The 16,402-nt window shown below is 27.9% G+C and overlaps 1 protein-coding gene across 5 annotated transcripts in view; it reads right to left on the reverse strand.

Annotated features, from left to right (window-relative positions):
- Positions 1-16,402, reverse strand: part of axo (axotactin) — a 235,087-nt gene that overhangs the window by 73,771 nt on the left and 144,914 nt on the right. For all 5 annotated transcript variants that reach the window (XR_012756891.1, XM_075369761.1, XM_075369760.1 and 2 more), the window contains 6 exons: positions 13,299-13,533; positions 10,351-10,545; positions 8,715-8,888; positions 6,292-6,517; positions 3,111-3,358; positions 2,368-2,643 (listed from right to left, as the gene is read on the reverse strand). Coding sequence is in view for 4 of the 5 variants with exons in the window: in XM_075369761.1 (XP_075225876.1) it covers positions 2,368-2,643; positions 3,111-3,358; positions 6,292-6,517; positions 8,715-8,888; positions 10,351-10,545; positions 13,299-13,533 (1,354 nt within the window). In the remaining variant the exon portion in view is untranslated. The remainder of the gene's footprint in view (positions 1-2,367; positions 2,644-3,110; positions 3,359-6,291; positions 6,518-8,714; positions 8,889-10,350; positions 10,546-13,298; positions 13,534-16,402) is intronic.

The following is a 16,402-nucleotide window of genomic DNA, read 5'->3' on the forward strand; positions in this document are numbered from 1 at the left end:
TCATCTTCCACAATGATGATACTGATGACAGTTATTCTGCCCAATTTAAACTGTTTGATTCAATTATAAAAATTTGCACGGTTAATACAGTTTCCACCTTATGAATTAAGGTATGAACATTTGTTAATGAATTTTAGCAGGCTTCACAACTTCAGAAAATAAAAGTTTTATCACAGCATACTGTTCTTTCATGATATATATTTCAAGCAGAGTCAAAATTTTGAAATAAATGAAAGAGATTGTAAAAATGGAAATTCTTTTTGAATAGCTGATATTTTCTATGTCCGGGGTTCCAAGTTGAATGTCAGACAGTTTCAGTTAGTTCTATTAATTAATTTTTCTACTGTTGCCATTTGTTCCTTTAATTATTGAATAACTCTCGTATATTTATGATAAAACAACTTTCTTGGATACATTTTATTAAACACAGAGTAAAACAATTGCAATGTACAAAAACACTCATAAAAAAAAACAGTCCTAGTACACTCATAATAAAAAAAAAGATAGTAAAATATGTAAAGTACATTAACTTACTAACATGTTCTCTATTAAAACAGTTAAAGCAAATTATTTTATAGACCAGTTTTAAAATTGTTATTTTTCTATTAACAATTAAATACAAAATTATAATATTTAAATTATCTAATAAAAATTATAATTTATGCTTAATCAAAATTATTATTAAGAAAACTAATATATCATTTTTATACTTTATATAACATCTAGGAACAGCATTTGGAACTATAAAAACTACTGAGTTGAATTTCACAAAGTAGAAGTGCACTTACAGTTACAAATGAGATTTTTTCCAATATTCCATAGAACTCATTTGAATTCTCATCAGTGATACTTGTCAGTTGTTGTAAATGGGTTAACAACAACTAGAAGAAGAGAATAATGGATTGGTCAAGTTACAAAATTGTTCCAATCTATATAAATAAAAATGTAAATGTTCATTTGTTTAAAATCTTAAATTTCTGAAAGTTCTTCAATGATTGCTTTGAAATTTTGACACAATGTTGCATTCGAATATGCACGTGTTTTTATGTACCTAAGATGTCATCACACATGTGACAGGTAAAACATCCTTTTTTGAAAAACAGTGTTCTCTGCTGGATGTAAAAGCAACACACACTATACTAAATATTTTACGATTCCATTTTAATGTTTCCGATATGTTTGTTTGCTACAGACTAAAAAACTACTGGACCGATTTATGGATGGGGAAAAAGGATGAAAGGGAAGGGAAAAGGAAATGGAAAGGGGAAAGGAGAAAAAAAGGAAAAGAGTAAAGGGAACAGGAGTAGGGGGAAATTGGGAAATGAAACCAGCGAAAGGGGGAAAAGGAAAGGTTAAATTTTGTGAAATTCCATAATATTCACTTTGTTAATGTTTTATCAAACTTTCAATTGTGTTCATATAATCTAAATATATATATATATATATACATATATATATATATATATATATTCAAATCTAGCAGCAGCGAAGTATTGTTGGGTCTGTTAGTCTTAAATAAATATAGATGAATCATTCCTCAATGTACCATGATAAAGTATGGATGGATGGTTTATAATATCAATAAAGCTTTCAGAGTGTTACATTATATAACTGTACTTTATGAAGAAAAGATTGATGGAACAATTCTTCAAAAGCCCTACATTATTTTTAGTAAATTTCTTGTCTTTAGCTGATCTTATTTGTAGAATAAATCTTAGTCCTCAAATTTTTTCCACATCTGTCCTACTCATACTTAAAAATTTTTTAGTTTCTTTTACTAATTTAACATCTTTATTGTGTATGTTTTAACAATTTCCTTTTCTCTCTACTCCTATCAATTTTTTTCCTTTAATTTTTTAATGAAATGTTTAACTCTTTAAATTCTTTAAAAGTTATATTTTCCAAGCAATTCCTCTGAATGTAAACCAAGTTTTCGACTATAGATCTTTTATAATAGCCGATATATTGAGGCATAATAATTGGGGATATTACCAAATACTTAGATTTTTGCAATACTGGATATTTCACATCACTTAATTTATAAGAAATAGAAGTAATAGCTACCTTCTTATAAACAAGCTGTCAAAAGAAATGAACAAATGTTATTAAGTTTTTATGAAACATAGTGTGATTAAAAATTCTAACTCTTGCTAAAATATTACGGCACAATTGAATAATATATTAAAGACGACAGCATGAACAGTGAATTATGGAATATTTAAATACAGTGACAGGTACATTTCCAACATCTGAATGGAAGAGAATAAAGTGTGTTTAGGGGTCACATGACAATAAAATTTTAAGGGTTTTGATCTTTTACTTATAAAAAAAATTAAATAATATATAAATATAAAAATATCACTATACCTGGATACCTCACAGAAATGTTTTTAATTACATCACCAGAATTGAATAAAGCAATAACATATTTTCCATTATTTATAAATAATTGTATAAAATTATTTAAATGATCATTTGCATGGAGAATTAATGAATGGTCATCATATGTCCTTAAATTGATCAGAATGGTTTCATTAAGAAGACCTTTAAATGCATTTTTCTCTTCTGAAGAAGAATTAAATAAATAATTCTTTTTAAAAAATGATTCAGGAGTAACAAGTGTCATTCCAATCTCATTAATATCTAAGGAAAAAAAAAACAGAAATCTACAATCTGTACACAAAATATTTATTAAATAAGTTAAAATTAAATATCATTAAATTTAAATTTGTCAAGTTCACATTGTAGTATTTTAATTTATGGTTTTTTTTAGTTAAAAAAAAAAAAATTATACAATGTAGATGTAAAAAATTCATTTTATATAGTTTTACACATTTTTCAAATTAACTTTTTGGAGTGGTCTGGAAACTTTGAAATGCATATAACTTTTTAAAAGTTGTAATTATTTGACATTTGTTGATTTTATGGTGAAATTTATTCCCCCCCCCCCCAGACACACACATAAAGACAATGTTAGTGTATTTTTTAATTTGAAATTTTTTGTTGGGTCTTAAATAAAAATCGCAATAAAACATTATAATTAATTATTAAAAAAAAAGTTAGATGAAAGAAAAAATTAACAAAAAAATTAAATAAACAATTATACTGACTTGTTTCACAATATTTTCCTATGTAAGCCCAAGGATTATCACAAACACACTGAAAAGTACTCCATAATTCTTTACATTTTGCACCATTTTTACATGGATTAGGATCACAAGATGGTTTACAGTCTTTTATAATCTCTGATAAATGGACACTCATGTATGAGTAAATATCCAAAATTTCACCATTAACTACTAAACCTCGAAAACATCCAATTAAGCCTTGATGAACAGATCTTTCAACCAATAAATCTCTGAAATAAACAGACAATATTTATGTTTTATAGCGAAATATATAGTGTTATAGTATTATATAGCAAATGCATTATAGCATTATTAATTATTATATATTATATTATAGCATTATTAATTATAACATTATACAGCATCTATAGTGAAAGTGCTATTGGAATAAAGAAAAGAAAAAGAAGGTAAGTGTCATTTCATTTACTTTGTAATTCTGTACTTGGGTTGTTCAAGTTGGTTTTTGATTATAAAAAAAATACAATATTTATGTTATGTAATATTAAAAGAAATTCCAAAAAATACAGCCAAAATTATAGTAACATTTTTTTTCCTAACTAGTAAAGAAAACTTCTTTCTTAACTAGTTAAGAAAGAATTATGAAAACAATTAGTTATAGAAGAATACACTACAAACGTTTTCCATAAAACATTCCACTAATGTATGCAATAAAGTTAACAGTAACAGTATTAACTACTAGAGTATTTGAGTTTATTTTAAAAGCTTGTCTCTTTAGCGAACAGAATTACTGTATCAATTGTAGGAGTGAATTTAACATGCATTTTGGTAGGTTCAGTCTGCAAATGGAAAAGTACATGTTTTAGCTTAGTGATAAAGTCAATAATGAGAAAGTAGTTCATTCATAATTTTCACCTAGTTGATCTTTTACTTATAAAACAAAATTAAATATTAAATAAAATATAAATATAAAAATATCACTATATCTGGATACCTCACAGAAATGTTTTTAATTAAATCACCAGAATTGAATAAAGCAACAACATATTTTCCATTATTTATAAATAATTGTATAAAATTATTTAAATGGTCATTTGCATGGAGAATTAATGAATGGTCATCATATGTCTGCAGTTCTTTGGATGAAAATATTTTTTTTTTTTGGAATTACCTTAAGATCTCATGATATATTGGTAATGGCATATAACAAACTATTTTATCTTTTTTGAATAATTATTTCAAAAATTATTTCCAGTTTTGCTTTTTAAGTAGAATGAAATGCTTCAATCTAAGTAAGAGATTTCCACGTGTACCAGTCAATGCGGCAGAAAAACACAGAGGATGTTTCTGAGTATAAGAGTTTATTAATGCCTCAATCATTCTGAGACTAAAGAACATAAAGAATTATGATAATTAGCCAATTCAAAACAGTTAGTCAATTCTTTGTTGGCATAGATATACATATTAAGACAGTAAAATAACTATGTGTACTAGTTACCACCAATGGATTTAATCTGTTTCATAACAGTGTACAGTATATCTGAGAAGTTCGCTTACCCCTGGGGAAATGCATTTTATGGACTTAGTATATATTTTGAATATTTATTTACATTTTTGCTTATAAATTATTTTTCCAGTAGATCTATGTGCTCATTATCAAGCTGAATGCACATAGCTATGTATCTCCACATCCTCCTTGACCTGAAGCATCTCTGGAATTATGTTTGAAAGCCTTCCTCCACTAATCAAGTCTTTTTTAATAATCATGCATTGTTGACTCTGGTATAATAACTTCAGCCTCTTGTTTATGAGAAGATTTAACTGGAGTCTCAAATATCCAGTTAAATTGGTTCAGTAGAATCTAAATCTAGATTTAACTGGTTCAGTTGAATTGACTACAATGACACATGTTTTGTGCATGATATAAAAAGTAATTTCACAAGATACACAAGAGAGAATAATTGGTGTGTAGGTAGTGATGCTTTGTGTAACATTTTATGCTATTTTATGAATGGAAGAATCAGCTGTGATATACTATCAAACAGCACTATCTCCCAACATTTTACACCAATAATAATTATAGATAAATTGCACTATTGGAAGGCTAATAGAAATCAATATATATATATATTTTATTTTATATATTACATTTTATATTATATATTTTTATATTTTATTTTATATATATATATACATTTTTCTATTACACATTCAAGTTTTAATGACTAGTAGTCCAGTCAATAGGGGTCTTTTTGCTAAAAAATTAATAGAGTTTAGGGAATTACATGGAGCTGTATATTAGGGTAAGTATAACTTGTTTATATGCGACTGGACAAAACGGCGACCATTCAGAGGTGGTGATAATCGGTTTTTCAATTTTATAAACCAAGGTAATCTTCCTAGGTGAAAAAGTTCTAAATAAACGTTGTAGGCATTTTCTGTACTTGTAATTTAAATTGTTAAAACGTCGAATTTCGTTAATTAGTTACTGCAAAAAAGCCGAAAAATGGCTGTTTTTTGCAAAGCCAATATTTAGAATATTTAGCTATTCTCTAAACGCTTCTAATTTTCTTTAAAAATCTACTTTTTTTCCCCCATTGACTGGACTGTAGGTTGCTGATCTGTCACACACATTGGAACTTTATCAGAGCGTGGGAATTAACATTCTATAATTTCAGTATTTATTTAACAATTCCCAAAAAAAAAATAAATACATAAAAAGTTACAAGTGGAGTCTGAATATTTTAAAGTTGTTTGAAAGGGTAAAAATGAGAACGCCTCTACTTATAAGTCATAAAAGTTGGTTCGAAAAAGCGCACAACTATAATAACAAAAAGACTAGGACTAAAGCTGCAATTTACTATATCGAGACTGCTTTTTTTACCATAACATATTACCAATACCTCAACAGAATTCAGTGTGTTTATAAAATTAAGCTAATAAAATAATAACAATAGTAGTATATAATGATGAGAGCCTTCTGGCAATGGGTACTGAATGTATAGCTTTGATTTCACAATTTCTTTTGAATGACTTAACTGATAATTTTTATACCATTAATAGTTTCTTGTGAGGATATTTTTATAATTAAAAAAATTTCATGATGTGAAAGAATATTAATTAAAATAAACATTACTTCTTTTATCTTTTATCATGCAGAATACATTTTTATATAAATGACAATTCTTTTTAATAGTGCACTCACTCAGTAGCACCTCCAATAAACATACTGCCTTCAAAAGGTCCAAATTCTTCTTCAGGAAGTAAATCAACCATTTGGTAATCAGTATTAATCATAAAACGAACATGGTGCTTATTGTAATCAATCCATATCTTTTGCCATTCACCACTGTTGAGGCGGCGTTGTGATTTTATTTCAAGTTCTCTAGGTTTTCCTGTGTTGAGTGTAAAATTAAATGTCAGCAGAAAATCTGAAATTTATAAAAAAAGTCATTTAAGTTAACATTCATTTGTATTACCTGAAAGCTTAAACTAATCTTAAATTAAATAAAATTGCCATTAATAAAAGAGCATTCAAATCGATTAGGTGGACTTAGCTTTCTACTATGGATAACTGAATTTTTAAAAATGTTATATACTTACAAGCATTGGTAATAAAACCAAGAAATTACTTTTCTTAAAAAGGTTTAAAAAAAATCCAAACATTTCAGATAAGGATTTGGTGTAGGTTGAAAAAAAGCAGGGACGAAAGGTAGAAATAATGAAACATGGAAGAAATTCAATGAAAAAAGAAGGTCAGTGAAAGTGAATAAAGAATAGAAAAAAAAAATTGGATTGATTACTGGCTAAATAAAGAAGGAATGGAGGCAATATTAAAATTGAAGACAGCTACTTATGGATTACGAAAATTTTGTGCGATAAGACGCATGGAGATACTGTGCTGTGTCAGGAACTATTATAAGCCTGAACAGTCATTGCAGCTATATTGGTTATGATCTCTTTTCTGGACTGTTGGACAATATGTGTTTGATTACACCTCAGATTCAGAATTGTTTTCTCTTATAAGTGTAACTTTAACTACAATTTATGTCTATATGCTGTATACTGTATTTAATAAATTACTTTCTGATTTTAAAGAAATTATTAAAATTATAAATAAATATTACATAAAATATAATATTAAACTGTGATAATTTATTATTCTTTGAAAAGTACTTATAGTATTCAACAATCTTTTTTACAAATTTGAATCATACTTTTAAGATGCACAAATCAGTGGTGATTTTTACTTACATGATTTGAAAATTTCCTATTCTTAAAAATCACAAATTAATTATTTTTCCAAAGGAAGTGATATATATTAATAGATATTAAATAGAGAAGCAATTCATTCATTAAAGAGTCCAATAATACAGTGTGCTATTGTTTATTAAGATTACCAACTCTATTATAGGAAAGAAAAATTTGTCATAAGCCCTACATCAATGTTACTGCCAGTAGTGTACAATAATTCATTCTAATACTGTGTTATGTGATTCAGACACACTGAGGTTTATTCTTGTTTAATGAAGTGGCTGACTGTTTAAAGCATGGTAGATTTGTTATTTTGGTATAGAGTTGTACATTCTTGTGTCATTTAATTTTCTTTAATAGTAGATACTGTGTTATTTGTCATTAATAAATCATTAAAATTTTGTAAGTCTAGATTAAAATTTTTCACCAGGAAGAAATGTTTTGACACTGAAGTGTATTAAATTTAATCCCAAAAATACAAACATACCGAATCATTTTGGCAGTCTAGGATTAGTATTTATTGAAAATGAGTAGTTCGGAGAGTTGAAAAAAATTTCATCTTTTATAATTCTAGTCATATTTGTAGCAAAATTGAGATAAGTATTGACCAATGTACAGATAAGCAAATAATGGGTCACTCTCATGGCTAATTATTATTGTTATTAGTTGTCACCAATGTTACAATATATTATTATACACTATAAATTATTAATATACTTCAATTATGGCTATAATTTTTCTTTTGACAACAGCCTAAATGTTCTAAAAACAAGTCAACACCACTGACAAACAACATATCAGACATTATTGTTGTATAGTGATTAGTATGCTTGCTTCTTGATCAACCAATCTTGGATTCAATTCCTGGTTCAATAAAACAAATTATTTTAAATGTTTTGATAAAAATTAATAAGGAATTACTTTATTTTCTCAGAAAACCAAAGACTGCTAGTTGTTTTATGCATCAGTTTTTTTTATTATGACCATGGATATACCAGACATGTATTTCAACAAAAAAATTTGATTTTGCAGGGTACTTCTTTCAGATACCATGATTTTACTCTAACTTAATTAATATTTATTTGTAACTAAACTTCGCTAAATTGCTACACTTTTGTCATCAGCTAATGAAAAGAGATAAATCTGTCTTGAAAAGACAAAATCTTTTTTTCCGTCAGTTTACATTTTAAACAAGATATTTTTTCTTGCAAGTGACAATACCTCAAGTGTAATACAATTTTGTAAATCCTTTCTTAAAAAAAAACCTTTATTTTTATTCCTAAATAAATTATTTTAATTTATTTATCTTATATAACATGAAATAGAAACCTTGTTGATTTTTTTAAACATTGTAAATTTAATGTAATTACTGACCACTAGTTAGTGCAACCATAAATGAAGGGTGGTGTGGACGAATAGGTGGCTGATACAACAGAATTGCTTTCTCTCCAGTAGTTCGAAAACTAAAAGCAATGTCACCCTTTCTCCAACCTGGTACCTCAATATAAGATTGACTAGTGGTAAATGTCACAACATACTTTTGTGTATCTGAAAATAAAATCAAACAGTCATTATGTTTATGAGATATGTAACGAGATAATAATTAGAAAAACTAACTTTAGTGTAACCAGTTTACAGTAAAAATTCATTCATTCGAATTTAATGGGATCAGGTGATTTGGGTTACTTATTTTGGTTGGATATAAACATCATGGTAAATAAAATTAAAACTGTTTCTTGGAAAAATCAAGATGAAAAAAAAAATAGCAGCCATGAAAACGTAGTTCTTGAAGCTACCTGAAACAAAAGGAACATTGTATTTGCATATTTTAACCAAATATAACCCAAGATTTGAAAATTAAATTTCAAATTACTATGAATAATTTTTAAGGTGAGGTAATCACTTCCAGCCAAACATTAAGAAAAACATTATGTAACAGGATCACTCACAAATAAAAATTACATATTGCCAAAAAGTGAGCAGAGTTAAAGAGTAAACATAAAACATTTTCAAACTTATATTCAGAATGCTGAAAAATCTGAAAATTTCTCCAATTTTTCAGTTTTACGTTTTAAATTTTCAAAAGTACTATTAAAAAAATGACACAGAAATAAACTACACAAAATCAAATGTTAGAAATGTTCTTTAAAATCCAGATCAAATGTGCAGAATATATATTTTTTAACAATAAAATAGAATCACTCCACTTAACAAATTCTGTTGAATCAAAAGTTGAAAAGTACTTTTAAAAAATAGTCCATAGGATGTTTTTGAATTAAGATGTTGATAATCTGGAAATTTATAAAAATGCAAATTCAGTTACAGATTTAACTGCAGAAGCTTTTTTTTTTATAAATAAACACACTATTTTATTGGTGTAAAATTACATACAATACTTTTATATAAGTTTTTAAAATTAGGTATAGAATAAAAAGTAATCCAAATTATTGCATATTTCTTTTAAAGAACTCTGAACTATTCTTTTGCTTGAGAATTGAAAAACACTTTCTGACAAGTGGTCTCAAAGCTGTTTGATAATAATAAACAGTTCAACCAGAGATGTATCATCTTGTTAGTAAAAAATTATTAGTTATTCAAGAATAATTGTAGCATCAGATAAATATTATAAATAAACCAAAGATAATGCTGTTTTATAATCAAAACAGTGTACATCTGATGTAATTAATCACAAATACAACCTTATTCAATCTGGTAAATTGTTAGTATATTATATACTTTATGGAAAATTTGTCACTTTTTTTATTACCAATTAAATCAGTGACAACTGCACTATGTAATCAAGGAAAAGGATGACAAAATTAATTTTTGAGAATGGGTAATTTAAATATATTTTTTATAAGTTTTTTTATCTACAGAGAAGATTTTAGAAAACCCTGAAATTGTAATTAAAATAATTTATGGATTTTTATTATACTCTAAACTTAAATCAACTTTTAGTATTTTTTTTTTGTATTTAATTTTGCAAAATTAGTTTTTAAAATTAACTCACTAGTTTCGACACACTCCAAAGGTCCAAGTGTAATTCTTCCAAGCGCATCTTCCTCTAAATCCTTCTGCTGAAGAAAAACCATCTGAGTTATTCCTAAACTGTTTGGTGAAATATAGTATCCTTCATCAGATAACCATTTTGCCTCTGATACATCACAATTACAAGAAAGATCTGGATTTACACAGGTTCTGTTTTCTAAACAAAATCAATTTAGAAAGTAATAAATCAAAATTAAAGATTTGGTAAGATACCAACAATAAGCAATAAATATCTTCAGATGAAGTAATAATAATTATTCTTATTAGACGATATATCATGAAACAATTTCAATGGAACTCAAAGAAATGTACTGGATATCCATAAAAAAAAGGTCCTGAATAGTGTTACAGCATACTTGTGTGGAGAGGAACTACTGTAAAATAATTTTTGTGTTACTTCTCAGACTAAATTTCATATTTCATTTGCTATGCCATACATATTTTATACTTTGGCCATTACACGTTATATGTACTATCATTATATAAGAAATGATTACTCAGTAATATATGACAAATTACTAATTATGTTTACTAATAACCGAGATGTTCAGGGTAATGTTAAAAAGTTTTTTAATACATTTGTAATGATTCCTTAATAATTTAATGGGATGTGTTTCTACAATTTACTATCAGAGAAATATTGCAGTAAGCAAGGACCTATGATATTGCAAAGGGAGGTCGTATTTTTTAACTACACAGGGAGACAAAATTTGTATATCTCAGATACAAGTAATTTAATATACATTTTAACATATATAAGTTTTTTTTTGAAGTTGTTACGTGATTTATTTATGAAACAAAGAAATGATAGTTATGAAATAATGTGTTACTTATTTTCTTAGACCACTCACTAAGGCAATTAAAAACTAAAAGGATTTTATTCTTTATGAGACCTTATGAGACATTGTAACAGTGTTCTTATGGTTATGTCTGATGTTTAGTTATTAATTCAATTTTACTTTTGCTGTCACTATTAAGAAAAAAATCCTTAAACTCTTACTGAACAAAAGTAGGAATAATATAGTTTATGTTTTGCCACATGTTCAAAATAATTCATAAATTTTGCTTGTTACTTAGAAAATTTATTTCCCTATAAAATATTTCTAGCTCTCTTCTAAATTTCTAACTTCATTCTAAAAATAGTCTAATTCAGAAACTGACTCACTAAAAAAAATTTGAATAAGAATACATTATAGAATTAGATTTATTCACTGCTTCTATCTTGATCATAGTTCTTATATTTTATAATCTAATTCTCTTACTCAATCTTCAATATTTTTCTTTCAGATCTTCACAGTCAATCTGGAAAATATTTTTTACGTTTCATTTTGTATGTGAAAGACATAATTTCAGTTCTATTTCTTTATAGCAGGCAACAACTTTCTTGATTGTCTAATTACATTAGGCTGTAATTTTGTCCAACATGCACAATTAGTCAATAACAGAAAGAAAATGGTGTAATACAGTAAAGTCATGAACTCTATTTAAATACTTAAACCATAATTAAAATAAATTCATGATTAATAAAGTTGAAATCATTAATTTAGTGAAATATTGTTATAGTGATATAAAGTAGAAAAAATAAGATGCATATAACTGAAATAAGATAATATATATCCTCATATCATGAGGGATTACTGTATTTTAACTAAAATATGAGCATTAACAATTTTATATTACATTTCCTTTACACTGGTTTTCCTTATAGAAATGCTTTGGAAACATTCTGGACTTTATTCTTAAAAACCTTTAACTTCTTTGTTACATCAAAGACGTTGACTTGCACTGCTTTCGTTTAAAGGTCAATTTTAAGCATGAAATTACTAAAAATCAGGTGGTGCCAGGTTCAAAGAGTATAGTGGATGATCCAGAGACATTACACTGTGCTGTACAAATTATTTCTTGAGCATGGATTATGCACTGATGTATTGTTATGAAAACAATTTCAATTGTTTGTTTTCTGTTTTTTCAGGATATTTCCTATTCTCTGTATTCCAATAGATGATGAAATGTTCACAATGTATATTCCTTTTTAATTCGGCATTTGAAATGAATATACGGTAGTCATTACCTTTTGAAGAAAACAAAAATTTTCATTTTTGAAGCAGAAGAATTAATTTTCATTATTCAGACAACTGATGATTTGTTAACAAATCATACAAAATAAACATGGTTTGATTTCTAGTTTATTGTTCGAAAAAAATTTATTTAGATCTACATAATGATAAGGTCTCTAGTCAGAGTCCTTTCTTATTTTTAGTTAGCATTACTTGAATAATGTCTTGCTAAACACAATATATTTTCAGTTCAATGTAGAGAACACTGCAGCAATGTATATATATTTCAACTAACTATATTTAACATACTATATTTAACATACATATGTAGTTACTATATGTAACTATATTTCAACACCCGACAATATTCTCTCAATAAATTTCCTTTTATCACTTCAAACATACTCAGTGTTTAAATCATTATTAGCAGAAAATCATTGTGACTACTGACATTGTCATTATCAAGACGAATGCAACACTCATGGAAAAGCTTGTGTCACTTTTTATTAACTTTTTTCATTTCTGTTTCTCTACACAATTTTTTAAGCAAATTTTTTTAAGTGAGGTAATTTAGAAGCAAATGACAAAATTTGAATTGCAAATAATGTTACAATACACAAATGCACAGTACTGTTGTAGTTGAAGAGGAAAGAAGAACACAATGCTGACTTGATTGCCACTTTGTGAACATTGGCAACACATGAAACAATAATTTCCTTATCATGATTTCAAAAGAAGGTGGCAATTCTGAAAACTTTATGAAGCTACCTCATATACAATTATAAAAATAGTGGGTTATGTTAAAAATGAAAAGTTATTAAAATAAATGAATTATTAACAAATAATATTATACCTGCACAAGGGCAAGATCCTCTTTTTACATTTCCGACATAATCAACAGTACCATTTTGTGCTGCTGAAATGAACCATGTTGCAGAATGCAGTTCTAGTGGTGCTTTATAACAATCATATTTTATATACTGACTGCAATATAATGAATGCGATATAAGTTCTTGAAGCATTTCTGAACTAAACTCTCTGTACGTGATAGTAAAACTAAAATCCTTTTCAGCTGCACTGCGAACATCCTAGAAATTCACAGTAAATAGAAATAACCAACATTTTTTTTTTTATGATACATTAAATTACTAAATAGTAGTAAATCTTTTTTACATAACAGGCATCCATACCTATAAATATAATAGATAATAATCTAAAAGACAATGACAGTTTTACTAACCACTATTTAATGCTAAAGAAAAAATATATATAATTCATAAACTTTATAATCAGATCTCCTTCTATAAATCATGAGACCTTGCCGATGGTGAGGAGGCTTGAGTGCTCAGCGATATAGAGTAGTTGGACCAAAGATGCAACCATATCGGAGTATTATCAGCTGAGAGCCAGACTAAGGAATGATTCCTGAGAGAGGGCAGCAATTCTTTCAGTAGTTGTTAAGGGCACAGTCAGAAGAACTTAAACGGCCATATCAATATCACTCAATCTTCTGAATACTGCACAGCTGAAAGCAATGGAAAACTACCAAGTTTTCCATGAAAATGTAGCTGTTTTTTTCTAAGAAAATGTAGCTCTCTGCACTTTCATGTAACAAAGAAGAAGGCACCTTCCTTGGTAAAATATTCTGGAGGTAAACTAATTCCCTGTTCGGATCTCTGGGTGTGGACTATTAAGAAAGAGGTCACCAGAAAATTAAAGAATAACATTCTAAGAGTTAGAGCATGGAATGTTAGAAGTCTACAAAAGGTTGGTAGGTTAGAAAATTTAAAGAGGGAAATTAAATGTAGATGTAGTAGGAATTAGTGAGGTTTGGTGGGAAGAGGAAAACGACTTTTGGTCAGGATTTTAGAATAATTAACACATCTTCAAATAAAGGGCAGGCAGGAGTACGTTTCATAATAAACAAGAAGATAGGGAAGAGAGTAGAGTAAAAAGCTTAACAATAGAATCTTTGTAATAAGAATAAAATTAAAACCTAAGCCAAGAACTGTTAACATCTATATGCCTACAAGTGCCCATGAGGATGATGATGATGAGGTACTGTGTATACTAAGAAATTGACGGAGCAATTAAACACATAAACGAGGATGAAAATTTAATAATAGCTGGAGATTGGAATGCAAGCATTGGAAAACGCAAGGAAGGAAATATTGTGGGTGAATACAAGGTAGGCAAAAGGAATGAAAAGTGGACTGACTTATTGAGTTTTGCACGAAGTATAATTTAGTAATTGCCAACACCCAATTTAAAAATCATAATAGAAGAATATACACATGGAAAATGCCTGGTGATACTGCAAGGTATCAAATAGATTATATCATGGTTAAACAAAAATTTAGAAATCAACTCGACTGCAAAGCATATCCTGGAGCAGACATTGATAGCGACCATAATTTAGTAAGAATGAAATGTAGATTGGGGTTTAAAAACAGAAGAAAAGGTGTCCGATGAATCGGTGGAATTTAGAGAAGCTTGAGGAGGAGGAGGTAAAAGAGATTTTTGAGGAAGGCATCGCAAGAGGTCTGAGTAAAAACGATCAGGTAGAAAATATAGAAGAATGGGAGAATGTTAAAAATGAAATTCTTAAATCAGCAGAAGTGAACTTAGGTGGAACAAAGAGAACTGGTAGGAAATCTTGGATATCAGGATATATTGCAGCTGATGGATGAATGTAGAAAGTATATGAAAGCTAGTGATGAAGAAGGTAAAAAGAAACTACCGACAAATTAAGAAATACTATAAACAGGAAGATGCAAATTAGCAAAAGAAAAGTGGATTCTTTTAGAAAATTTTGTGTTACATACATTAAAATCTAATAATGTGTTAAATAAAAATGGTACACCGATTTATAATATGAAAGAAAAGGTTGATAGGTGGGTGGAATATATTGAAGAGTTGTACGGAGGAAATGAATTAGAAATTGGTGTTATAGAGGAAGAAGAGGAAGTCGAAGAAGATGAAAAGGGAGATACAATAATGAGATCTGAATTTAAGAGAGCATTAAAAGATAACAATGACAGAAAGGCTCCTGGGGTGGACGGGATACCTACAAAATTACTACACAGTGCAGGTGAAGAAGCGATAGATAGATTATACAAACTGGTGTGCAATATCTATGAAAAAGTGGAAGTTCTGTCAGACTTCAAAAAGATTGTTATTGTCATGATACCAAAGAAAGCAGGAGCAGATAAATGTGAAGAATACAGAACAATTAGCTTAACTACTCACGCATCAAAAATCTTAACTAGAATTCTGTACAGAAGAATTGAGAGGAGAGTGGAAGTATTAAGAGAAGACGAATTTGGTTTCTGGAAAAGTATAGGAACAAGGGAAGCAGTTTTAGTGTTCAGATTAATAGTAGAAAGAAGATTTAAGAAAAACAAACCAACATACATGGCATTTATAGACTAAGAAAAAGCATTTGATAATATAGACTGGAATAAAACGTTCAGTATTTTAAAAAGTTTGCGGTTCAAGTATAGAGATAGAACAATTCCTAACATTTACAGGAACCAAACTGTAACAGTAATAATTAAAGAAGATAAAAAAGAAGCAGTAATAAAAAAGGGTGTCTGACAAGGATTTTTTCTACACCCTTTACTTTTTAATCTTTTCATAAAACTAGCAATTAATGATGTTAAAGAACAATTTAGATCCGGAGTAACAGTGCAAGATGAAAAGATAAAGATGCTACGATTTTCTGTAAAAAAGATTTAGAAGAAACAGTGACTGGCATGGATAAAGTCAATAGAAAAACTACCGCATAGAAATAAACAAGGACAAAACGAAAGTAATGAAATGTAGTAGATCGACCACTGAATATAAAAATAGGACGAGCAAAGATTATGGAGGTAGAAAAATTTTGTTATTTGGGAAGTAGAATTACTAAAGATGGACAAAGCAGGAGCGATATAAAAAACTGAATAGCACAAGCAA

The sequence above is a fragment of the Lycorma delicatula genome, chromosome 6 (genome assembly GCF_047948215.1).
Source record: "Lycorma delicatula isolate Av1 chromosome 6, ASM4794821v1, whole genome shotgun sequence".
Classification (NCBI taxonomy): Eukaryota; Metazoa; Arthropoda; class Insecta; order Hemiptera; family Fulgoridae; genus Lycorma; species Lycorma delicatula.